Source organism: Carcharodon carcharias, chromosome 6 (assembly GCF_017639515.1).
Source record: "Carcharodon carcharias isolate sCarCar2 chromosome 6, sCarCar2.pri, whole genome shotgun sequence".
Lineage (NCBI taxonomy): Eukaryota > Metazoa > Chordata > Chondrichthyes > Lamniformes > Lamnidae > Carcharodon > Carcharodon carcharias.
In genome coordinates this window covers 194,266,184-194,288,499 of record NC_054472.1, presented here as the reverse complement: position 1 = coordinate 194,288,499, position 22,316 = coordinate 194,266,184, and the positions used below count along the sequence as shown (strand labels likewise).

The following is a 22,316-nucleotide window of genomic DNA, read 5'->3' as shown; positions in this document are numbered from 1 at the left end:
AACCATGATCTCATTGACTGATGGAACAGGCTTGAGCAGCTAATCGGCCTCCTCCTCTTGTAAAAACAGAAAATGCTGGAAATGTCTTTCAACAGCTAGGAAACGTTTTCAATTTGAACCGTTAGCTCAGTTCTTCTGCACAGGTGCTCCCTGATCTGCTAAGAGTTCCAGCATTTCTGTTTTTATTTCAGATTTTCAGTATCTGAAATATTTTGTTTCTGGCCTAATCCTGTTCCTAAGTTCCCTCATCCTAGACCCCTCAACTATTGAAAATGTAGTTTCATAATCATTTCATAATTTTAAACACTTCTGTGGGAGTAGCGTATTATGTGAGGTAACTTTCAAGTGAAATGTTAAAACTGAGGTCCTGTCTGCTTGTTCAAGTAGATGTAAAAGATGCAATGTCACCATTGGGAGAAGAGCAGTAGGTGCTCCCTTGATGCCCTTACCAACTCCCTCCATGTCATCATTAAAAACTGCTTTATTTATTTGGAAGCTAATATGAGGTGAAGCAACTGAACTTTACAAAATTCTCAAAGCATCAGGGACAAATTGTCCCTGGTGTTGGAAGATTCAATTTCTAAGGACGACAAATAAAATGAAATATGGAATAAGGCAAGTATACAAATTTTTCACCTGAAGGGTTAGTACATAAGAAACAGGAATAGGAGTTGGCCATTCAGCCCTTCGAGCCTGCTCCATCATTCAGTGAGAACATGGTTGATTTTCTACTTCAACATAATTTTCCCGCACTATCCCCGTATTGCTTGATGTTTTAAATATGTAGAAATCTATCGACCTCTGTCGTGAACATACTCAACATCTGCCTCCACAGCCCCTCTGGGGCAGAGAATTCCAAAGATTCCAAAGATACTCAACTAATAGTATATTTCACCTGGGAAAAACATTAAATCTAAATGAATAATTGAGGCAATGAGTGAGATTCTGGAGAGAAAAAAATTAAAAGATATCTTAATAGGCAGGTGGGGTTTGGTTAGATCCTTGGATCTCTCCTTGGTCCTCTTCTATTTCTCATCTGCCCCTCGGTGACATCATCTGAGGCACAGTGTTAGTTTTCACATGTACACTGTGGACACCCAGCTCTACCTCAGTACCACCTCTCTCGGCTCCTCCACTGTTGAAAAATTATCAGGCTGCTTAACCGACACCGCGTACTGGATGAGCAGCAAATCCTCAAATTAACTATTTTTTAAATTCATTCATGGGTTATGGGTGTTGCTGGCTGGGCCAGCATTTATTGCCCCTCCCTAGTTGCCCTTCAGAAGGTGGTAGTGAGCTGCCTTCTTGAACCTCTGCAGTCATGTGGTGTAGGGTACACCCACAGTGCTGTTAGGGAGGGAGTTCCAGGATTTTGACCCAGCGACAGTGAAAGAAAGGCGATATATTGCCAAGTCAGGATGGTGAGTGACTTGGAAGGGAACTTCCAGTTGGTGGTGTTCCCATTCCCTTCTAGATGGTAGAGGTCTTGGGTTTGGAAGGTGGTTTCAAAGGAGCCCTGATGAGTTACTGCAGTGCACCTTGAAGATGCTAGAAACTACTGCAACTGTGCATTGGTGGCAGACAGGGTGAATGTTTGTGGATGGGGTGCCAAGCAAGCAGAGTACTTTGTCCTGGATGGCATCAAGTTTCTTGAGTGTTCTCGTGTGGCAGGAACTTTACTTGCCACTTGTCAGCCCAAGCCTGGATATTGTCCAGGTCTTGCTGCATTTGGACATGGACTGCTTCAGTATCTGAGGAGTTGTGAATGTTGTTGAACATTGTGCAATCATCAGTGAACATCCCCACTTCTGACCTTATGATGGAAGGAAGGTCATTGATGAAGCAGCTGAAGATGGTTGGGCCGAGGACACTACCCTGAAGAACTCCTAGAGTGATGTCCTGGAGCTGAGATGATTGACCTCCAACAACCACAACCAGCGGAGAGTTTTCTCTCTGATTCCCATTGACTCCAGTTTTGCTAGGGCTCCTTGATGCCACACTCGGTCAAATGCTGCCTTGATGTCAAGGGCAGTCACTCTCACCTCACCTCGGGAGTTCAACTCTTTTGTCCATGTTTGAACCAAGGCTGTAATGAGGTCAGGAGCTGAGTGGCCCTGGTGGAAGCCAAACTGAGCATTAGTGAGCAGGTTATTGCTAAGCAAGTGCCGCTTGATAGCACTGTTGATGATCCCTTCCATTACTTTACTGATGATCGAGAGCAGACTGATGGGGCGGTAATTAGCCGGGTTGGATTTGTCCTGCTTTTTGTGTACAGGACATACCTGGCAATTTTACACATTGGTGGGTAGATGCCCATGTTGTAGCTGTATTGGAACAGCTTGGCTAGGGCAAGTCCAGGAGCACAAGTCTTCAGTACTATTGCCAGAATATTGTCAGGGCCCATAGCCTCTGCAGTATCCAGTGCCTTCAGTCATTTCGTGGTATCACATGGAGTGAACTAAATTGGCTAAAGAATGGCATATGTGATGCTGGGGATATCTGGAGGAGGCCAAGATGGATCATTCACTCAAATGCTTCAGCCTTATCTTTTACACTGATGTGTTGGATTCCTCCATCATTGAGGATGGGGCTATTTGTGGAGCCTCCTCCTCCAGTGAGTTGCTTAATTGTCCACCACCATTTGCAACCAGATGTGGCAGGACTGCAGCACTTAGATCTGATCCATTGGTTTTGGAATCACTTAGCTCATCACTTGCTGCTATTACTGTTTGTCATGTGTTGTAGCTTCACCAGGCTGATACCACATTTTTAGGTATACCTGGTGCTGCTCCTGACATGCCCTCCTGCACTCTTCATTGAACAAGGTTGATCCACTGGCATGGTGTAATGGTAGAGTGGGGGATACGCTGGTTCATGACGTTACAGATTGTGTTCAAGTACAATTCTGCTGCTACTGATGGCCCACAGAGCCTTATGGATGCTCAGTCTTGAGCTGCCAGGTCTGTTAAAAATCGATCTCATTTAGCACGATGGTAGTCCTACACAACACAATGGAGGGTATCGTCAATGTAAAGGCTTCACAACGACTGTACAGATGTCACTCCTACCGATACTGTCATGGACAGACGCATCTGCGACAGGCAGGTTGGTGAAGATGAGGTCAAGTATGTTTTTCCCTCTTGTTGATTCACCCACCACCTGCTGCAGACTCAGTCCAACAGCTATGTCCTTTAGGACTCAGCCAACTCGATCAGTAGCAGTGCTACCGAGCCACTCTTGGTGATGGACATTGAAGTCCCCACCCAGAGTACATTCTGTGCCCTTGCCGCCCTCAGTGCTTCCTCTAAGTGGTGTTCAAAATGGAGGAGCACTGATCCATCGGCTGAGTGGGTGGGTGGGGGTGTGTGTGTGTGGTACGTGGTAGTCAGCAGGAGGTTTTCTTGCCCATGTTTGACCTGAAGCCAATAAGATTTCATGGGGCGCGGGGTCGATGTTGAGGACTCCCAGGGCAACTCCCTCCCGACTGCTTACTGCCATGCCCCCACCTCTGCAGGGTCTGTCTTGCTGGTGGAACAGAACATAACCAAGAATGATAATGGTAGTGTCTGGAACATGAGCTGTAAGGTATGATTCCATGAGTATGACTACGTCAAGCTGTTGCTTGACTAATCTGTGAGATAGTTCTCCCAATTCTGGCACTAGCCCCCAGTAAGGAGGGCTTTACAGGGTCGACAGGGCTAAGTTTGCCATTGTCATTTCAGGTGCCTACATCAATGCCAGGTGGTCTGTCTGGTTTCATTTCCTATTGACGTTTTAGCGATTTGATACAACTGAGTGGCTTGCTAGGCCGTTCCAGAGGGCATTTAAGAGTCAAATACATTGCTGTGGGTCTGGAATTGTGGAAAAATTGAAGCCATTAGTTTTGGCCCCCACTCCAAACCCCGTTCCTAGCTATTAACGCCACATTCCTCCCTTTTCTGAGGCTAACCCTATCTGTTTGCAACCTTATGGTCACATTCGACCCTGAGATGAGATTCTGACCTCACTAAGACGCCTTTTTCCACCTCTGTAATATTGTCCAACCTTTCCCTGCCTCAGCTAATCTCAGAATCACAGTGCAGAAGAGGCCCTTCGGCCCATCGAGTCTGCACCGACACATGAGAAACACCTGACCTACCTACCTAATCCCATTTACCAGCACTTGGCCCATAGCCTTGAATGTTATGATGTGCCAAGTGCTCATCCAGGTACTTTTTAAAGGATGTGAGGCAACCCACCTCCACCACCCTCCCAGACAGCGCATTCCAGACCGTCACCACCCTCTGGGTAAAAAAGTTTTTCCTCACATCACCCCTAAACCTCCTGCCCCTCACCTTGAACTTATGTCCCCTCGTGACTGACCCTTCAACTAAGGGGAACAACTCCCTATCCACCCTGTCCATGCCCCTCACAATCTTGTACACCTCGATCAGGTCGCCCTTCAGTCTTCTCTGCTCCAACGAAAACAACCCAAGTCTATCCAACCTCTCTTCATAACTTAAATGTTTCATCCCAGGCAACATCCTGGTGAATCTCCTCTGCACCCCCTCCAGTGCAATCACATCCTTCCTATAATGAGGCGACCAGAACTGCACACAGTACTCCAGCTGTGGCCTCACCAAGGTTCTATATAACTCCAACAGGACCTCCCTACTTTTGTAATCTGCTGCTGAAACCCTTAACCAGACCGCTGTAACCTCCAGACTCAACTATTCCAATGCACTAAGATAAAAGCAAAAAACTGTGGATGCTGGAAATCCAAAACAAAAACAAAAATACCTGGAAAAACTCAGCAGGTCTGACAGCATCTGCAGAGAGTCGTACGGACTCGAAACGTTAACTGTGTTCCTCTCCGCAGATGCTGCCAGACCTGCTGAGTTTTTCCAGGTATTTTTATTCCAATGCACTCCTGGCTCGTCTCCTGCATTCCACCCTCTGTAAACTTGTGGTCATCCAAAGCTCTGCTGCCCGTGTCCTAACTCGTTCCCCTATCACCCTGTGCTCACTGACCCACATTGGCTCCCGGTCAGGCAGCATCATGATGGTAAAATTCTCATCCTTGTTTTCAAAACTCTCCCTGGCCTTGCCCCTCCCTCTCTCTGCCATCTCTGGGATAGCTGGGCTCCTCTAATTCTGGCCCCCTAACATAAGAAATAGGAGCAGAAGTGAATCCTACAGCCATGGAGGCTGCTCTGGCATTCAATACCATCACGGCTAATCTTCTGCCCCAACTCCACTTTCCTGCCCATTCCTCATACCCCTTAATTCCCCTGGAGTACAAAAATCTGTCTATCCCAGCCTTAAACGTATTCAATGATGGAGCTTTACAACCCTCTGGGGTAGAGAATTACAAAGATTCACAATCCTTTGAGAGATTTCTCATCTCAGTCCTAAATGCTCGACCCTTTATCCTGAGACTGTGCCCCCGTGTTTTAGATTCCCCCAGCTGGGGGAAATAACCTTTCCGTGCCTGCCTTGTGAAACCTCCCCAATTTCTTGTATGTTTCCATGAGATCACCTCTCAAATACCCTCCCTCCACCTCTCCGCCTCACTTTCTTCCTTTAAGACACTCTTTAAAGCCTTCTGGTCATCTGACCTACTATTCCTTAATTGGCTTGGTGTCATACATTGTGTTCCAGTGCTCCTATGAAGTACCTTGAATGTTTCGTTATGTTAAAGGTGCCCCATAAATCGTTGTTGTGGTATATGGGTAGTAGGTGGGATTGAGGGATGTGGGGAGAAGGCGAGCAGGTGGGGCTGAGAAATATAGAGGGAGGGTGGGGAAATGGGATTCAGGGATGGAGCAAAAGATTGGATTAAAGGATATGAGGACAGGGTAGGTACGTGAGATGCAGAGAAAAGAGGAGACGATGGGTAATGGGGCTGAAGAATTTACTGAGATGGGGTAGTGGGGCTGAGGGATTTACTATGATAGGGGTAGGTGGGTCTGATCTACAAACAGAGACAAGGAACTGGGCCTAATCTGTTTTTCCTATTCCTAAACTGTCTTACTGTTTAACAGAAACCACTCCCACGTTAAACTTTGATGCAAACAGGACAAAGTGTTTCTGTCCCACTGAACCCCTCACACTCCATCCTGATCCACACATTGCAATCATTCCTAACACAGGGCTGCTCAGCATTAGCAGAGACACAGCCTTTCACACTTATCTTACAACCATTAGCAAGCTTCAGTAGCATTCTGGGTCAGAAAGCTGTGATTGCATCACCACTGCAGACCAGCCTATAATCTAGGCTGATATTCCACTGCAGCAACCTAAGGCCCCGTCTCCCATTCAGGTGCATGTAAAACTTCCAAGATAAGCTTGGTGAGATTTTTTAAATTCATTTCCGGGATATAGGCATTGCTGGCTAAGCCAGCATTTATTGCCCATGCCTAATTGCCCTTGAGAAGGTGGTGGTGAGCTGCCTTCTTGAACCGCTGCAGTCCATGTGGTGTAGGTACACCCACAATGCTGTTAGGAAGAGAGTTCCAGGATTTTGAACCAGTGACAGTGAAGGAACGGTGATATATTTCCAAGTCAGGATGGTGAGTGACTTGGAGGGGATCTTCCAGGTGGTGGTGTTCCCATGTCTCTGCTGCCCTTGTCCTTCTAGTTGGTAGCAGTCGTGGGTTTGGAAGGTGCTGCCTAAGGAACCTTGGTGAGCTGCTGCAGTGCATCTTGTTGATGGTACACACTGCTGCCACTGGTTTCAGTGGTGGAGGGAGTGAATGTTGGTGGATGTGGTGCCAATCAAGAGGGGCTGCTTTGTCCTGGATGGTGTTGAGCTTCTTGAGTGTTGTGGGAGCTGCACTCATCCAGGCAAGTGGGGAGTATTCCATCACTCTCTTGACTTGTGCCTTGTAGATGGTGGACAGGTTTGGGGAGTCAGGAGGTGAGTTACTTGCTGCAGGATTCCCAGCCTCTGACCTGCTCTTGCAGCCACAGTATTTATATATCTCCCAGAGATTCATCCCTCGACCAACGCCACCAAACTCAGATAAAGTGGCCAGGCTGCTGTTTGTGGGGTTTTGTATAACAATGACTGCACTTCACAAGTAATTCACTGTAGGTGAAGCACTGTGGGACATTCCAAGAGATGTGTAAGATGCTGTATCCATGCAAGTTCCTTAGAAATACACCTCTTGTCACACAAGTTGTACCACAGTCTTACATTTTGCCAATTAGAGAATTATGGGCTTTAGCATTTCAAACTATCTAATATTTGTTCTAATTGCATACTAAATTATATACTATAAACACAGCTGTGTTCTTAGTCATGCTTATTAAATTAATAACCCATTAATATTTGCTAATTATCCCAAGGTAACGGATAAGCAGAACGACAGTATAACCTATATTAATACCGATGCATCCTCATCTCAGTTACCGTTCCTGTACAGGGGACAGCATTAACTTTCAAATGCATCCCATCAAACATGTCCCCCTTTCCCTATGGTACTGAACAACAACCTGCAATCAGATTATGCTTTTAACATAGTAAAACGTTACAAGGTGCTTGACAGAAGCAATTATTAGACAAAATTTGACTGAGCCACATAAAGAGATATTAAGGCAGGTAATCAAAAGGTTGACCTAAGAGGTAGGTTTTAAGGACTGTCTTAAAGGAGGAGAGATAGATAGAGAGGTTGAGGGAGGGAATGCCAAAGCATGACTGCCAATGGTGAGACGAAGAAAATCTGAGATACATTAATGGCCAGAATTGTGGGACTGCAGAGCTATCGCAGGTTGTGGGCTGGAGTTTGTTCTTGAAACAACAGTTTTAGAAATTCACAGGACAAATGGATACCTAGTCACCAGTGCTTGAACATTTATTGAGAGAAAACAATTCGGTTCAATGGGTAGCACTCTCGTCTTGTCATAATAAGATTGTACATTCAAGTCCTGCTTCAGAAATTTCAGTCCATTATCCACACTGACACCACAGTGCAGTACTAAGGGAGTATTACATAATAACAGTGACTACACTTCAAGCTGTAAAGCACTTTGGGATGTTCTGAGACTGTGAAAGGAACAATTGAATATAAGACTCCCTTAGTTTTATAAATCTCAACTATTATCTTGAGTGAACATGTAATTAGAGGGTTAAGTTTTAGAGACTGTATCACCCCTAGCAGACTGCATCCCAGTATTCCCTTCACTGTTAGCTATACTGACTGCAAACCGTTCTCAAACTGTGTCTGTACCATGCAGTTAACTGCATTGGAGATTTAAGGAGAAACAATCAGTGAGATGATAATGATTCACAGCCAGTTTTAATGCTTGGACTCTGACCAGCCGATACTTAAGATTCAAACTTACCACAATAAGTTGTGATTTGTGAAAAGAGGAATCCACCTGTTTGTGAGAGTGTGTAAATACTTACCAGTGAGACAGGCAAGTGACTGACAGTACAATAGTTCCACCTACTGGAATTCAATGGAAAACCAAACAACAGCACTTCACATGCAACATTCTTGAAGGAATAGCAGAGACTAAGAGATTCATGAATCCTAGCTCTCAAGTAATTAAATTGCTGAGGTGAGGGAAATAAACACTGATGAAGGGACATAACATTCCATTAAAACAGAAGACAAAGAATTGAGCAATTTGTACTTATCCACTGAGTCACTCTATCCCAGACATAACTTCATTGTATAATATCATTTGCACATCACATTGTTATGATGTTTAATTAAGATCAATCCATCACTGAAGGTTTGTTAAGAGTCTCCACACATTTGTAAATGGTTCTGCAACATTCTCATTTCCCTCAAGCCTTTTGCAGCAAGTTCTGAATGTGATGTATTTGTGCAGTACAATGACATTGGTCAGAAACCTGGTGAAAAGGGGTCTGGGACAGAAGTCTAAGTTACGTCAGGCATGCTGGCTGAGCTCCCATCTCCTAATCCTGGACACAGAGTCCCACTCTAATAAAATATAGGAGACAGGGTTTCCACAACCCACCACAACTCTGGCCATTGTCAGAAAGGCAACTTCTTTAGGTGTTTAGCGTTGAAGCTGTTATAATCTGTCTGGTACATCGCAAGCTTCAGCAGTTTCCCAGACTGTGAACTGAGGTCCTCATGTGAAGGGCAGGTTTCTGTAATTGAATCCTGGACCTTATTCTAGGTGCAGGGGTTCAGTCTGCTATAAGTTACAGATTGCACCAATATCTGAATGTGTATTTTAACCCAGTGGCTGTGCTCATTTGAAGCAGCTGATATTTATAAGACAATGCGATTGCTCCTCATGCCTGCCCAACCTCCAGAAAACTGAATTCCCTTTCAAAACATGGCCAAAAAAATATCCAAGCAAATTTAGTGTAAAGTTGCAATAACATTATTTTTAATAATTATACACAACTTATTATAATTTATGTTTTTATTGGTTTTACAACAAGAATAATACAGAAGAATGATTCACCTGAAAACAGCTCCTTGTACAGTGGACAATGCAGACAAGATATCAAACACACTGCAAGACAATCCGATGTATACAGCGTACATTAAATCAGTTTGCTCTTAATATATAATTAGAGGCAACACTCCGTGGATTCAAGTCAGTCAATTTATTCTCTGGCAAAGCAAAGATGGTCGACAGGAGTCCATTGCCATTGGTGTCGGCTATGGATTTGGTCAGATGAAATGTGCGAGTCTCAGATGTCTCAAAATTCTTTCCAAAAGCACTCCAACCTCCCTTGTGCAGGACTTAACATGTACTCGCAGGCTGCCACACACAGTGATAATGCGGTCCATCCTTCGACCGTGGGAGAGGTGTTGTTACCCCAGTATCGCAGTCCTGCCTAGTACTGTATTAAGAAAGTGAGCACTGACTTACTTACTCCCTCCTCAGAATGGTGCAGCAGAATACATTCCCTTCCACATTCAAACAGCACATTGGATCATGTGAGTTGCTCTGGGGCTGCCTTACCTTTCAAGTTATTTTGTACAATAAACGTGTTTTTGGACATCATTCAGGAGAGATGACTTTTCACCATAACAGTCTTCATTCTCCTAGTGGGCATCTGGTTTCCACCACACAAATAACTTTAAGGGCACAGCACCCCCCCCACACCCCCAAGCTCTGGCATTACAGGACAGCTCACATTACGTGACGGGGAACCTGTCGCATGGTCAAGCCTACATCCCAGCTGCCTAAGGCTCCCCTTTTCCTGTCCCTCCCACAGCCCCTGTCCTAAAGTACTAACCTGAAAAAATTTGAAACAGAGGAGACTTAAACATTGGAATTAAGGGGGATGAGGCTACATGGAAAGAGGGATTGGTGAAGGATCAAAGCAAGGACTTAATAGTAAGGTTCTTGGGCTGAAAAGGTGAGGTAGTGATGCTCCACAAAAATGAATTGGGTTTGGAGAGTGAGACTATGGGAATTCACTGGCAGGATAGGCAAAAAGGTACTTCAGCATGGGAAAATGTTTACGTTTATTAAATACCTTGTCAAGAGTAGGGAGAGGAGATACACCTTAAATAGTAAGATTTTAAAAGAGTTGAGGAGTAAAGGGGCCTTGCGTGCTCAGATATACAGGCCATTAAAGGTAGCAGTGGGAGAGTCTAAAAGAGGCAAATGTATCCTTGATTTTATATCTGGATGTATAAAATGAAAAAGCGGGGAAATAATAGTGGCCTTAGAATCACAGAATCTGAAAACACCTCATTTGGTCTGTGGTGCCTGTGCCGACTCTTTGAAAGCCGTCCAATAGGACCCATTTCCCAGCTTTGTTTCCCATTGCCCCGCTTGGGCAAACCCTATTCAGGCTGTAGTGCAGTGTTATGTACTGTGGTGGATGTCCCATTACAGGAAGTACGCAGTTTAGTGTTTCTATTATTCACCAATAATCCAGAGACCAATTCTCACCACGGCCGTGAGAGAATTTAAATCCAGTGTAAGGATCTGGGAAATAAAAAGCTAATATCGGTATAAGTGGCCACGGAACTATCAGACTGTCATTAAAAACGCAACTAATTCACTAACGTCCTTTAAGGAAGGATAACCTTTTGTCCTTACCCAGCCTGGACCTATACGGGACTCCAGTCCCTACACCAACAGGATTGGTTCTTAACTCCCCTCTGAAGTGACCTAGGAAGACACTCTGCCCAAGGAAAGTATCTCAGGGCAACTAAGGACGGGCAACAAATGCCAGCAGAGACCACGCCCAAAGAATAAAAAGACATAAAAGAAGCCGTGTAGGAATGTTGAGTTAATTGTGAAATTTAAACGGATACCCGGTAATAATAAGGTAAATGGATACAGATTGGATCTACCCCAGAGTACTGAGGGAGGCAAGGGAGGAGATTGCTGGGGCCTTGACAGAAATCTTTGTATCCTCACTGGCTAAGGGTGAGGTGCCAGAGGACTGGAGAATGGCCAATGTTGTTCCATTGTTTAAGAAGGGTAGCAGGGATAACCCAGGAAATTACAGGCTAGTGAGCCTTACGTCAGTGGTAGGGAAATTATTGGAGAAGATTCTTTGTGATAGGATTTACTACCAACTGGAAGCAAGTGGGCGTATTAGTGAGAGGCAGCATGGTTTTGTGAAGGGGAGGTCGTGTCTCACTAACTTGATCGAGTTTTTCGAGGAAGTGACAAAGATGATCGACAATGGAAGGGCAGTGGATGTTATATATATGGATTTCAGTAAGGCCTTTGACAAGATCCCTCATGGCAGACTGGTACAAAAGGTAAAGTCGCACGGGATCAGAGGTGAGCTGGCAAGATGGATACAGAATTGGCTTGGTCATAGAAGACAGAGGGTAGCAGTGGAAGGGTGCTTTTCTGAATGGAGAGCTGTGACTAGTGGAGTTCCACAGGGATCAGTGCTGGGACCTTTGCTGTTTGTAGTATACATAAATGATTTGGAGGAAAATGTAACTGGGCTAATTAGTAAGTTTGCAGACGACACTAAGGTTGGAGGAGTTGCAGATAGTGAAGAGGATTGTCAAAGGATACAATGGGATATAGATCGGGTGGAGACTTGGGCGGAGAAATGGCAGATGGAGTTTAATCCAGACAAATGCGAGGTAATGCATTTTGGAAGGTCTAATACAGGCAGGAATTATACAGTAAATGGCAGAACCCTTAAGTGCATCGACGAGCAGAGGGATCTGAGTGTACAGGTCCACAGGTCACTGAAAGTGGCAACGCAGGTGGATAAGGTAGTCAGGAAGGCATACGGCATGCTTGCCTTCATTGGCAGGGGTATTGAGTATAAAAGCTGGGAAGTCATGCTGTAGCTGTATAGAACCTTGGTTAGGCCCACTTGGAATATTGCGTGCAATTCTGGTCGCCACATTACCAGAACAATTTGGAGGCATTGGAGAGGGTGCAGAGAAGGTTTACCAGGATGCTGCCTGGTCTGGAGGTTATTAGCTATGAGGAGAGGTTGGAGAAACTCGGATTGTTCTCACTAGAGCGACGGAGATTGAGGGGCGACTTGATAGAAGTTTACAAAATTATGAGTGGCATGGACAGAGAAGATAGTCAGAAGCTTTTTCCCAGGGTGGAAGAGTCAATTACTAGGGGACATAGATTTAAAGTGAGAGGAGAAAACTATAGAGGAGATGTGCGGGGTAAGTTTTTTACGCAGAGGGTAGTGAGTGTCTGGAATTCGCTGCCAGAGGAGGTGATGGAAGCAGGTACGATAGTGGTGTTTAAGAGGCAGCTTGACAAATACATGAATAGGATGGGAATAGAGGGATACGGACCATGGAAGTGCAAAATGTTTTAGTTGACGGGCAATATGATCGGCACAGGCTTGGAGGGCCGAAGGCCCTGTTCCTGTGCTGTACTTTTCTTTGTTCTTCTTTGTTCTTTGGTTCAGGGTAACCGCAAAAATTAAAGGGCAGTTTAGAAAAAAATCTTTGGGATTTTTATATTCATGTGGGGTCACTGGTTAGGCCAGCATTTATTACCCATTCCTAATGACCCTTGTTCAGAGGACATTTAAGAGCCAACCACATTGCTGTGGATCTGGAGTCACAGGTAGAACAGGTAAGAACAGCAGATTTCCTTCCCTGAAGGACATTAGGGAACCATTTTACAATCGACAATGGTTTCATGGCTATCATGAGACTTTCAATTCCAAATTTTTATTGATTTCAAATTCCACCATCTGCTGTGGTGGGATTCGAACCAGAGTCCCCACAGCATCACGCTGGGTCTCTGGAATACTAGTCCAGTGACTCCATCGCCTCCCCTGAGGAATTCTTTGCAATATGGCTCATGTGGAGAAAAGATCAGGGTGAACAAGGTTGGTCAGGCTGTCTGTTTCGGTGCTGTCTCTGATTCTAGAAAATGAATGCAGAAAGGCAAGGCAAAGCTTAGGTATAAAGGAAGGACCGAATTTGGAAAGGAGTATAGAGGATGGATGGAGGGTGGGTAGGAGAATTTTGTTTTTATTTATTCATGGGATGTGGGCATCGCTGGCTAGGCCAGCATTTGTTGCTCATCCCGGAATTGCCCTTGTTCAGACGGCATTTAAGAGTTAACCATGTTGTTGTGGGTCTGGAGTCACATGTAGGCCAGACCAGGTAAGGACAGCAGATTTCCTTCTCTAAAGGACATTAGTGACCCAGATGGGTTTTTACAACAATCGACAATGGTTTCATGGTCATGATTAGACTTTTAATTCCAGATTCTTTTTTTTTTAATTCCACCATCTGCCGTGGTGGGATTCAAACCCAAGTCCCCAAAGCATTACCCTGGGTCTGTAAATCAGCAGTCCAGCGACAACACCACTACACCATCGCCTCCCACGATGGGATGGAAGCTGGAATAGAGGAAGGATAGAGAGTAGGTAGGAGAATAGAGGAAGGATAGAGGCTGTGTAGGAATATAGGAGGAGGTTTGGAGAGGACTACAAAGAAAGGATATTAAGATTTTAGAATGTGTTCAACGCAGATTCACTAGGATGCAAATACAAAGAAAAACTTGAAATAATGTTTGTTTTTTCCATTTGAGCAACACAGATTATGCAGTGATATGATAGAAGTGTTTCAAATGATGAAAGGGTGGGACATGGGAAAGATTTAGAACAGGAATTATGAGAAACCTCTTCACACAGCGCAGTGAGGCTGTGAAATTTAGTCTGTGTCAATATGTGTGAGTAGTTTGGAGAGGTGAAGGAAAAAGGATTGAAGGGCTATGGAACAGGATGGATAAAATGTAATGGGGACTATTAGCTCGTAAAGAGAGTAATCAGCAATATGGATTGATTGGGCCAAACTGCCAGTTTGTGTTGCAACTTCTATTTGTGGCAAAGCTTGGTTGCTTCACAGAAGCAGGGCAAAGTTTTGGTGTGGGGCAGAGAAGAGTCATTCATTCTACTATACAGGGGGAATGAGACAATCTCTGCTATACAGAGGGAACGAGACAATCTAATGAAGTCATGCTTTCACCTCAGCAGGCTATTTCACACTATGTTTGCCTTCTCACTTGCCACTATGGTTTGTTATCCCAACTTTCTACCATCTGCATTATGATCAATCTTATTTCGTATGCCCTCAAACTGCTCCCTGCCTCCCTCCCAAACACTCAACAGCCTCCACGTTGAAAAATTATTAACCAAGAGAATGCAGACGTTATGGTGAGCAGCAATCACTCATTCGATCATACCTTCTGCCAAGTGTAGCGTTCTGTTTGGCTGAACGCTGCACTTTCAACTACGATTGAGGATGCCTCGGCACAATTGAGGAGACCCTCAAGCAACAAGCCTCAGCAATGGCGCCAAATCGCCAACGAAGCCTACAGGAAAATAACGGGAAAAGAAAAAAAGCATGATAAATTTCTGGGGGAGAAAAATGACAAGGTATGATCGAAGAGCAGTAATGGATGGATGGTAATGTGTATTGTACCGGGCATTACAGGACAACAGGGTGAATAGAGGACCTAACCTGAAGGTCTTGTCCTTCAAGTCTCAGTTTCCTGGCATAGAACAGGCAGCTACCCAATTTCCCTCCAATAATAAGAGTTGGAAAAATCTTTAAATTCAGCTTCAGAGCTTTAAACATTTAAGGCAGCAATGTAGCTGACTGACAAAAATGGAGCCCATTGGAGAACTGTCAGTGCACAATCTTTCATCAGAATTCAAAATATTCATGTCACATGGAGGAATGCAAGCTTTAGAGTGTTATTACAGCCTTGGGAGTATTGGCTTTTGCTTTACTATACAAGATGACATACCCCCCCCCACCCCCACCCCCTCCCCTAAGCCTCTGATTCTTGTGTATATTCTATTGCATGCAGTATTTGCTCACGTTGCCCTTGTTCTTCTCCAAAGCCACACTCCTACTCTACCCTCTCCTCTTCTACCCTACTGCACAATTCCTAACCTCCACTCTACTGCCGTGCTCTCACTATGCTCTCCCCGAGTCTTCTATCCAACTCCAAGCTTGTCATCTATGTTGAACCAGCTCCAACTCTGCAGCCCATCACCTAATTTAACCTTCCACTGGACAGCCCAATGCTCCATCTCTTTCTCCCCCTCCCTCCCACCAATGGCTATACCCTTTTACTCTAACATCTGTGCTTGAACTTTACTCTCAAAGTCCAGTGCTTTTTAGTCCAGATTCCTTCCCATTCTAACTCTAAAACACACATCTTTCCCAGTACACCTCACCCCTGCAAGCCAGGTTGGACTTATGTTTGCCTTCTTATTCATCATTGCAGTCTGTTATCTCCACTTCCTACCTTCCACATTATGATTCACTTTATTTCAGATGTCCTATTTTAAATAGTCCCCTTCTGCTTTGCAGCCTAATTCTCAAGTATCCTATTACATCTACATCTATATCTGCAGATCTTACCCAACTCCTGTTGCTGCTCATAGGCTTCTAAATCTATTTCCCTTTTTAATTTACCTAACCCAACAAAGGCCCACTTCTCTCTTCCTACTCTTTTCCTCTCCTACTCAGGAAGATACAGTCTTCCTGTTGGGTGCAGTTCCATGAAGAATAGGCATCCCTGGCATCCCACTGAACTGGGCACAATTAACTCATGATCCTTGACAGTTAGAGTTGGCCGGAATGATGGTGAGCATCACAATCAAGCCAAACACAATTCTGTCCTTAACTGAAAGCCACACAGTAATTCCCACTGAGGATACAGAATAGCAATCGGGATAAGGATGACTGTCTATTTCTTTCTAAATCCTGATCTAGGGATGCCAAATTTAATTTTGCTTCTTCTACAGTCAAGGCTGAGAGCAACTCACTTAGCACAAACCAGGAATCAAGTTTGGCAAGTTTCTGGCCTGCAAGAGCTGAGTGAACCTGCCAAGCCAACTGTACAGCACTTAAAATCTCACCACTATAGCCCACAAGATAACACTTGGTTTTCATAAGCTACACTAGCTTCCTGACTTTCTATTACTGCTGTATCCCCACATTGTTACCTTATTACAAGGTACCATAACACCACTTCTATTCTCCAAACTGCATCCTGACTCAAAAGTTCTAACCAGTCATCCTCTTCCACTGCACAGCTCTTTCCCAACTCAAAGCCTTCCAACTCTCCATCACTAAAGTGTACAGCCATCATCCCCACTGTCTCTTTCCAACTCCGTGGTCTGTAAACCATACCCTGGTGCCAAAGTATGCCCTTTAAACCTTACCACCCCCAGGTCAGCTGGATCCTTCCCCCACTTCTTTCCAAGCCAACTGCTCCTTATACATCTATGACTCCCATCCAAGTTTCACCTTCACTCTATGGTCCCATCTCAGCTGGACCTTCCAACTCTACCTCCCTCTCCATGGCCAAACGACCCTTCCAGTTTCTCAGCTCCAGTTCAACTGACACCATTAACTCTACTCTCCCCATAAAGAACTAACTCCTTTCAGTTCTATAGCCTTGGACCACCTGCCTTTTCAAATTTCACGGTTATAATCATCATCTTGTAAGTGGGCAGCACAACTCCATATCAACTATAGGTTGACATTTTCAACCCGCTCTTAACTATATATTTTGACTTACTCCTATATTACTTCTAGATTTATAACTTTTACTCATCACACCCGTACTGGCAAATCTCTTCTCACTGCAACCTTCTCTAGATCTTTGGCTCATCATGTCTACACTAACTGTGCTTCTACAGCTATGACTAAATGCCTACTATACTAGCTATAATCGAATCAATACCTTTGACCATTTAAGTAATAACTTATTGAAGTCAATTTTCCAAAAGCATAAAATGAATTAGAATTCTCCAAAAGGCTGGGTAACAGGCCCCAGTTATCTGTCTGACAGTAATGTTTACTGTTAGACTGACTCGGATTCTGTTACCCTCGAACATGGAAACAGAACCAGACAGTACAGATAATGAAAAGTAAGCATCACACACTCTGTCTAGCTAACAAAATGCTTATACTTCCAGCTTTCAATGGCATGATCCATTTTCAACAGAAAAACATCAAGACGCAGCATACTGACTGAAAATGGTGCAATAATGCAACAAAAACAAGATGAATGAAGAGCAGCAAGCCAAAGCCATTGAAGCCAGTTGTCATTCAGACTATCTTTTCTAGCAGAAGGATTGCTTTGTTGAAAACAAATGGGCCATTGCTGCAACAATTGTACAGATCGTTCTCAGATTGCTTGTAGTGTGAGATTTGTTCAGCACTAGTGAAAGTAAATACTTTCCAGAGGGATGGAGGATACTGAAACTCTGCAGGTCTCTCCCTTGTACCATTTAGTACAGCCCACAGCATCTGAATCACTCCTCTTGGCAGTTTACACACGGGCCTTTGAGAGGGTTCCACATTAGTGTGAAGGGGTCATGTAGAGTATTATGGCTGAATGGTGTAGGGCTGAAATGGCCCAGCACCATAGCTCTTACTTGCAATCCAAGGCTCCAACTAACAACATTAAGATGATCCCTGGCTTCTTGATATTGTGCAGTGATTGTTTCGTATTGCACACAAGCTGGCAAGAGAGCAGCAGAAATCATATTCCTGAGAACGGTGGGTAGAGAGAGGGACAGGGATAATGAGAGAACACTACTAGGAAGGGGTAAAGGTTGAACGAACAGAACGAAAAGCTGCTCCACCCTGACTTAGCAATCCTAACCTACACATCATAACCATTTCAGATATTTATTCAATTCTCTTTGAAAGTAATTTTTGAATCTGCTTCACCTGCCCTTTCAGGCAGCACTCTCCAGATCATAACAGCTCGCTGCATAAAAAAATTCTCATCTCCTCTTTGGTTCTATTGTCAATTATCTTAAATCAGTGCCCACTGGTTACTGACCTGCCTACTAGCGGAAAGTTTCTCCTTATTTACTCCATCAAAACCCTTCAGAATTTTGAACATCGCTGTTAAATCACCCCTTAACCTTCCCTGCTCTAAGGCAAACAATTCCAGTTTCTCCCGTCTTTCCACATTAATTGAAGTCCCTAACCTCTAGTATCATTCTAGTAAATCTCTTTTGCACTGTTTCCAAGGTCTTGATATCCTTTCAAAAGTGTGGTGCCCAGAACTGGACACAATACTCACTGAGGTCAAACCAGTATTCTTTTGAGGTTTCGCAAAAGTTCTTTATTTTTGTACTTGGGCCACTATGTAAAGTGCAGAATCGTTGCCCTTCTTAAACCCTTCCCTCCACAGATACCCTCCAACCCATATTCATGGTCACCCCCTCATTCTTGCCATCTTTCAACCACCACCACCACCCCGTGCCCTCATCTCAATCAAAACTATTTCTGACCACTTCCTTGCATTTCTCATCACCCACATCCTTCCGCTCTCTTCTAATCCCACTTGCTTTACTCTCTGCTTCTGGAAAAAAATCTCCTCCAACTCACTCAAACTGCCATTTCAAACTCCCAGCTGCCTAGCTTTTCCATTTTCCCACAATACTCTGCAGCAGTTAATATGCTCAACTATTCCCCTTTCCCCAGTGAAGTTTCTACTCGTTCCCACCCAGTCACACCTCCTGATATGGCCCTGATCTTCACACCCTCAAGTTGCAGGTGCAGAGTGTGCAGTGTCTACGGCACACAACTGGTTTAGCCATCTATCGACAGACTCAGCAGAAGAACATCCAGCACCATTGGGCCCTGCACCCCTCAACCAAAATCCAGCCACTCTTCCAGGATCATCCTGGAATGCAAAGATAACCCTGGCTTCTCTCCTCCATTGTCAATTCCCTCCTTAAACACTAATAACAACAATACAGCACCTTTACCTTAATAAATGCCCCAAAGTGCTTCACGGAAGCTTTGCAAAACAAAGTATGACAAGGAGCCATATTTATTTTTATTCTTTCATGGGATGTGGGCATCGTTGGCTAGGCCAGCAATTTAGTTGCCCATCCCTAATTGCCCTTGAGAAGGTGGTGGTGAGCTGCCTTCTTGAACTGCTGCAGTACATGTGGTGTAGGTACACCAACAGTGCTGTTAAGGGAGGGAGCTCCAGGATTTGACTCAGCGACAGTGGAGGAACGGTGATATATTTCCAAGTCAGGATGGTGTGTGGCTTGGAGGCGAACTTGCGAGTGGTGGTGTTCCCATGGATCTGCTAGCCTTGTCCTTCTAGGTGGTAGACGTCAGGGTTTGGAAGGTGCAGTTGAAGAAGCCTTGATGAGTTGCTGCAGTGCATCTTGTAGATGGTGCACACTGCTGATACTGTGCTTCAGTAGTGGAGGAAATTAATATTGGAGGTGGTGGATGGGGTGCCAATCAAGTGGGCTGTTTTGTCCTTAAGTGTTTTTGAGCTGTGCTCATCCAGGCAAGTGCAGAGTGTTTTGTAGATGGTGGACAGGCTTTGGGGAGTCAGGAGGCGAGTTAGTCTCTGCAGAATTCCCAGCCTTTGACCTGTTCTTGTAGCCACAGTATTTATGTGGCTGATCCAGTTCAGTTTCTGATCAATGGTAACCCCCAGGATGTTGATAGTAGGGGATTCAGTGAAGTAATGTCATTGAATGTCAAGGGGAGATGGTTAGATTCTCTCCTGCTGGAGGTGGTCATTGCCTGGCACTTGTGTGGCACGAATTGCTTGTTACTTGCCAATTATCAGCCCAAGCCTGAATGTTGTTCAGGTCTTGCTGCATATGAGCACCGACTGCTCCGGCAGTCTGTGCCCATATGCAGATTGAGATAATAGGCCAAGTGGCCAAATGCTTGGCCAAACAGGTAGGTTTTAAGTAGTGTCTTAAAGGAGAAAAACGAGGTAGAAAGGTGAAGAGGTGTAGACAGGGTATTCTAGAACCTAGGACCTAGGCAATGGAAGGTACAGCCACCAAAGGTGGGGCAATTAAAATTGGGGATTCACAAAAGGCCAGAATTAAAGGTGTGCAGATATCTCGGAGAGTTGTAGGGCAGGAGGTTTCAGAGATAGGGAGTGGCAAGGCCAAGGAGGGATTTAAAATAAGGATGAAAATTTTAAAATCATGATGTTGCTTGACTGGGAGCCAATGTAGGTCAGTGAACATAGGTGCCGGGCAGCAGAGATTTGGATGGCTTCAAGTTTATGGAGGGTAGAATGTGGGAGGTCATCAGCAGTGCATTAGAATAATCGAGTCTGGAGGTTACAATGGCATGAGTAAGGGCTTCAGCAGCAGATTAGCTGAGGCAAGGGCAAAGTCAGGTAATGTTACAGAGGTGGAAACTAGGCAGCCTTAACGATGGCACAAATGAGAGATCAAAACTCATCTCAGGGTGATCTCTGGCTTTATCTCAGATTGTTGCTGGGAGAGGGATGGAGTCGATAGCCAGGGAACAGGGTTTGGAGAGGGACTATAAACAATGGCTTCAGTATTTTCAATATTTAATTGGAAGAAATTTCTCCTCATCCAGTACTAGTATGCTGGATAAACAGTCTGATAATTTGGCAACCACAGGCAATCGAGAGAGGTGGTGACGCTCTCTCTTCACTTTTAGTTCCAACAAAGTGCAAAGAGTTCATTGAACACTTTGTCATAAAGATTGAGGCCATCCTTTCAGCTGCCTTGGCTGCTTCCCTCCCTTCCACTTGATTTCCAAGCCAAATCTCCCCCAAGGTTTGCGTCTGCCTTAGACTGATCCCGTGGCCATCTCTAGTCCTCTTGTATCTCCGCCATGCCCTTCAAAAGCTCATTTTGTCCACGGGATCCATTTCCTGCTCCTTTAATCCTATTCCCACTAACCTGATCAGCCAACTTCCCTTCCCGACTCCCAGTTAGCTGATATTGCAAATGATTCTCGCTTCTCAGGTTCGCCATTTTAAACAAAAATTTCTCCCACCCCTCCATAAAAAAACGCAACCATCAGCTTTTCTGCTCTTGGAAATTATCCCCAAACTCCCTTTCCTTTCCAAAGTTCTTGAATCATAAGACCATAAGAAATGGGAGCTGGAGCAGGAGTAGGCCATTCAGCCCATAGAGCCTGCTCCATCATTCAATAAAATAAAAGGTGATTGGATTGTGGCTGTAACCCCACTTTCCTGCCTGTTCCTCAAAACCCTGAACCAATTTGCAGGTCAAAAATCTGTCTAACTCAGCCTTGAATATATTCAATGACCCAGCCTTTACTGCTCTCTGGGGAAGAGAATTTCAAACACTAATGACCCTCTGAGAAAATAAATTCCTCCTCATTTCTGTGTTAAGTGGGAGAACACTTATTTTTGAACTGATGATGATTCCCCCATGAGGGGAACATCCTCTCAGCATCTACCCTGTCAAGCCCCCTCAAAATCTTATGTTTCAATAAGGTCACCTCTCATTCTTCTAAACTCCAATGAGTATAGGCCCAACCTGCTCAACCTCTCCTCATAAGACAACCTCTCATCCAGGAATCAACCTAGCAAACATCTTCTGAACTGAATGTGTTGTCCCCCTAAACAATGCCCATCTTCCTGCAAATCCATGTTCAACCTCAAGCTGAGCTTCCAATCACATACCGTCTCCATCACATAACTCACCTACTTTGAGCTTTGTAACATCGCCCATCTCCAAGCCTGTCTCAGCTCATCAGTTTGTGAAATTCTCGTCCATGCCTTTGTCAACCTCAAGCTTGTTGTTTCCAATGCTTGCTTGGCCAGTCTCTCATCCACCGCCCTCCCAAAACTCTGCTGCCTGTATCCTAACTTGCACCAAGTCCTGTTCACCCATCCACCCTTGGTCTGACCAACATACATTTGTGCTTGTGCTTGTTGCTCCATCGCATCAAATTTAACATTTAATCCTTGCCTTTAAACCTCTTCACAGCCTCACCCTTCCCACACTGCTGCCTTGCCTAGACTTGCCTCCTCCCCCAAAGAACTTCACATTTCTCTGAATCTGGCCCCTTGTGCATATTCTGTCCCTTCTCCCACCACCGGCACAA

At 44.7% G+C, this 22,316-nt stretch overlaps 1 protein-coding gene across 6 annotated transcripts in view; it reads right to left on the bottom strand.

Annotated features, from left to right (window-relative positions):
- agap3 (ArfGAP with GTPase domain, ankyrin repeat and PH domain 3) overlaps positions 1-22,316 on the bottom strand; it is an 847,377-nt gene that overhangs the window by 346,397 nt on the left and 478,664 nt on the right. The window contains exons 10-11 of one of the 6 annotated variants that reach the window (XR_005943290.1): positions 14,635-14,763; positions 9,373-9,814 (exon numbers count right to left, since the gene is read on the bottom strand). The exons of 3 other annotated variants lie outside the window; for them this stretch is intronic. Coding sequence is in view for 2 of the 3 variants with exons in the window: in XM_041189386.1 (XP_041045320.1) it covers positions 14,734-14,763 (30 nt within the window). In the remaining variant the exon portion in view is untranslated. Of the gene's footprint in view, positions 1-9,372; positions 9,815-13,605; positions 14,764-22,316 lie in introns of those variants that run through there. 2 more of the 6 variants (XM_041189387.1, XM_041189386.1) reach the window with 2 other exon arrangements.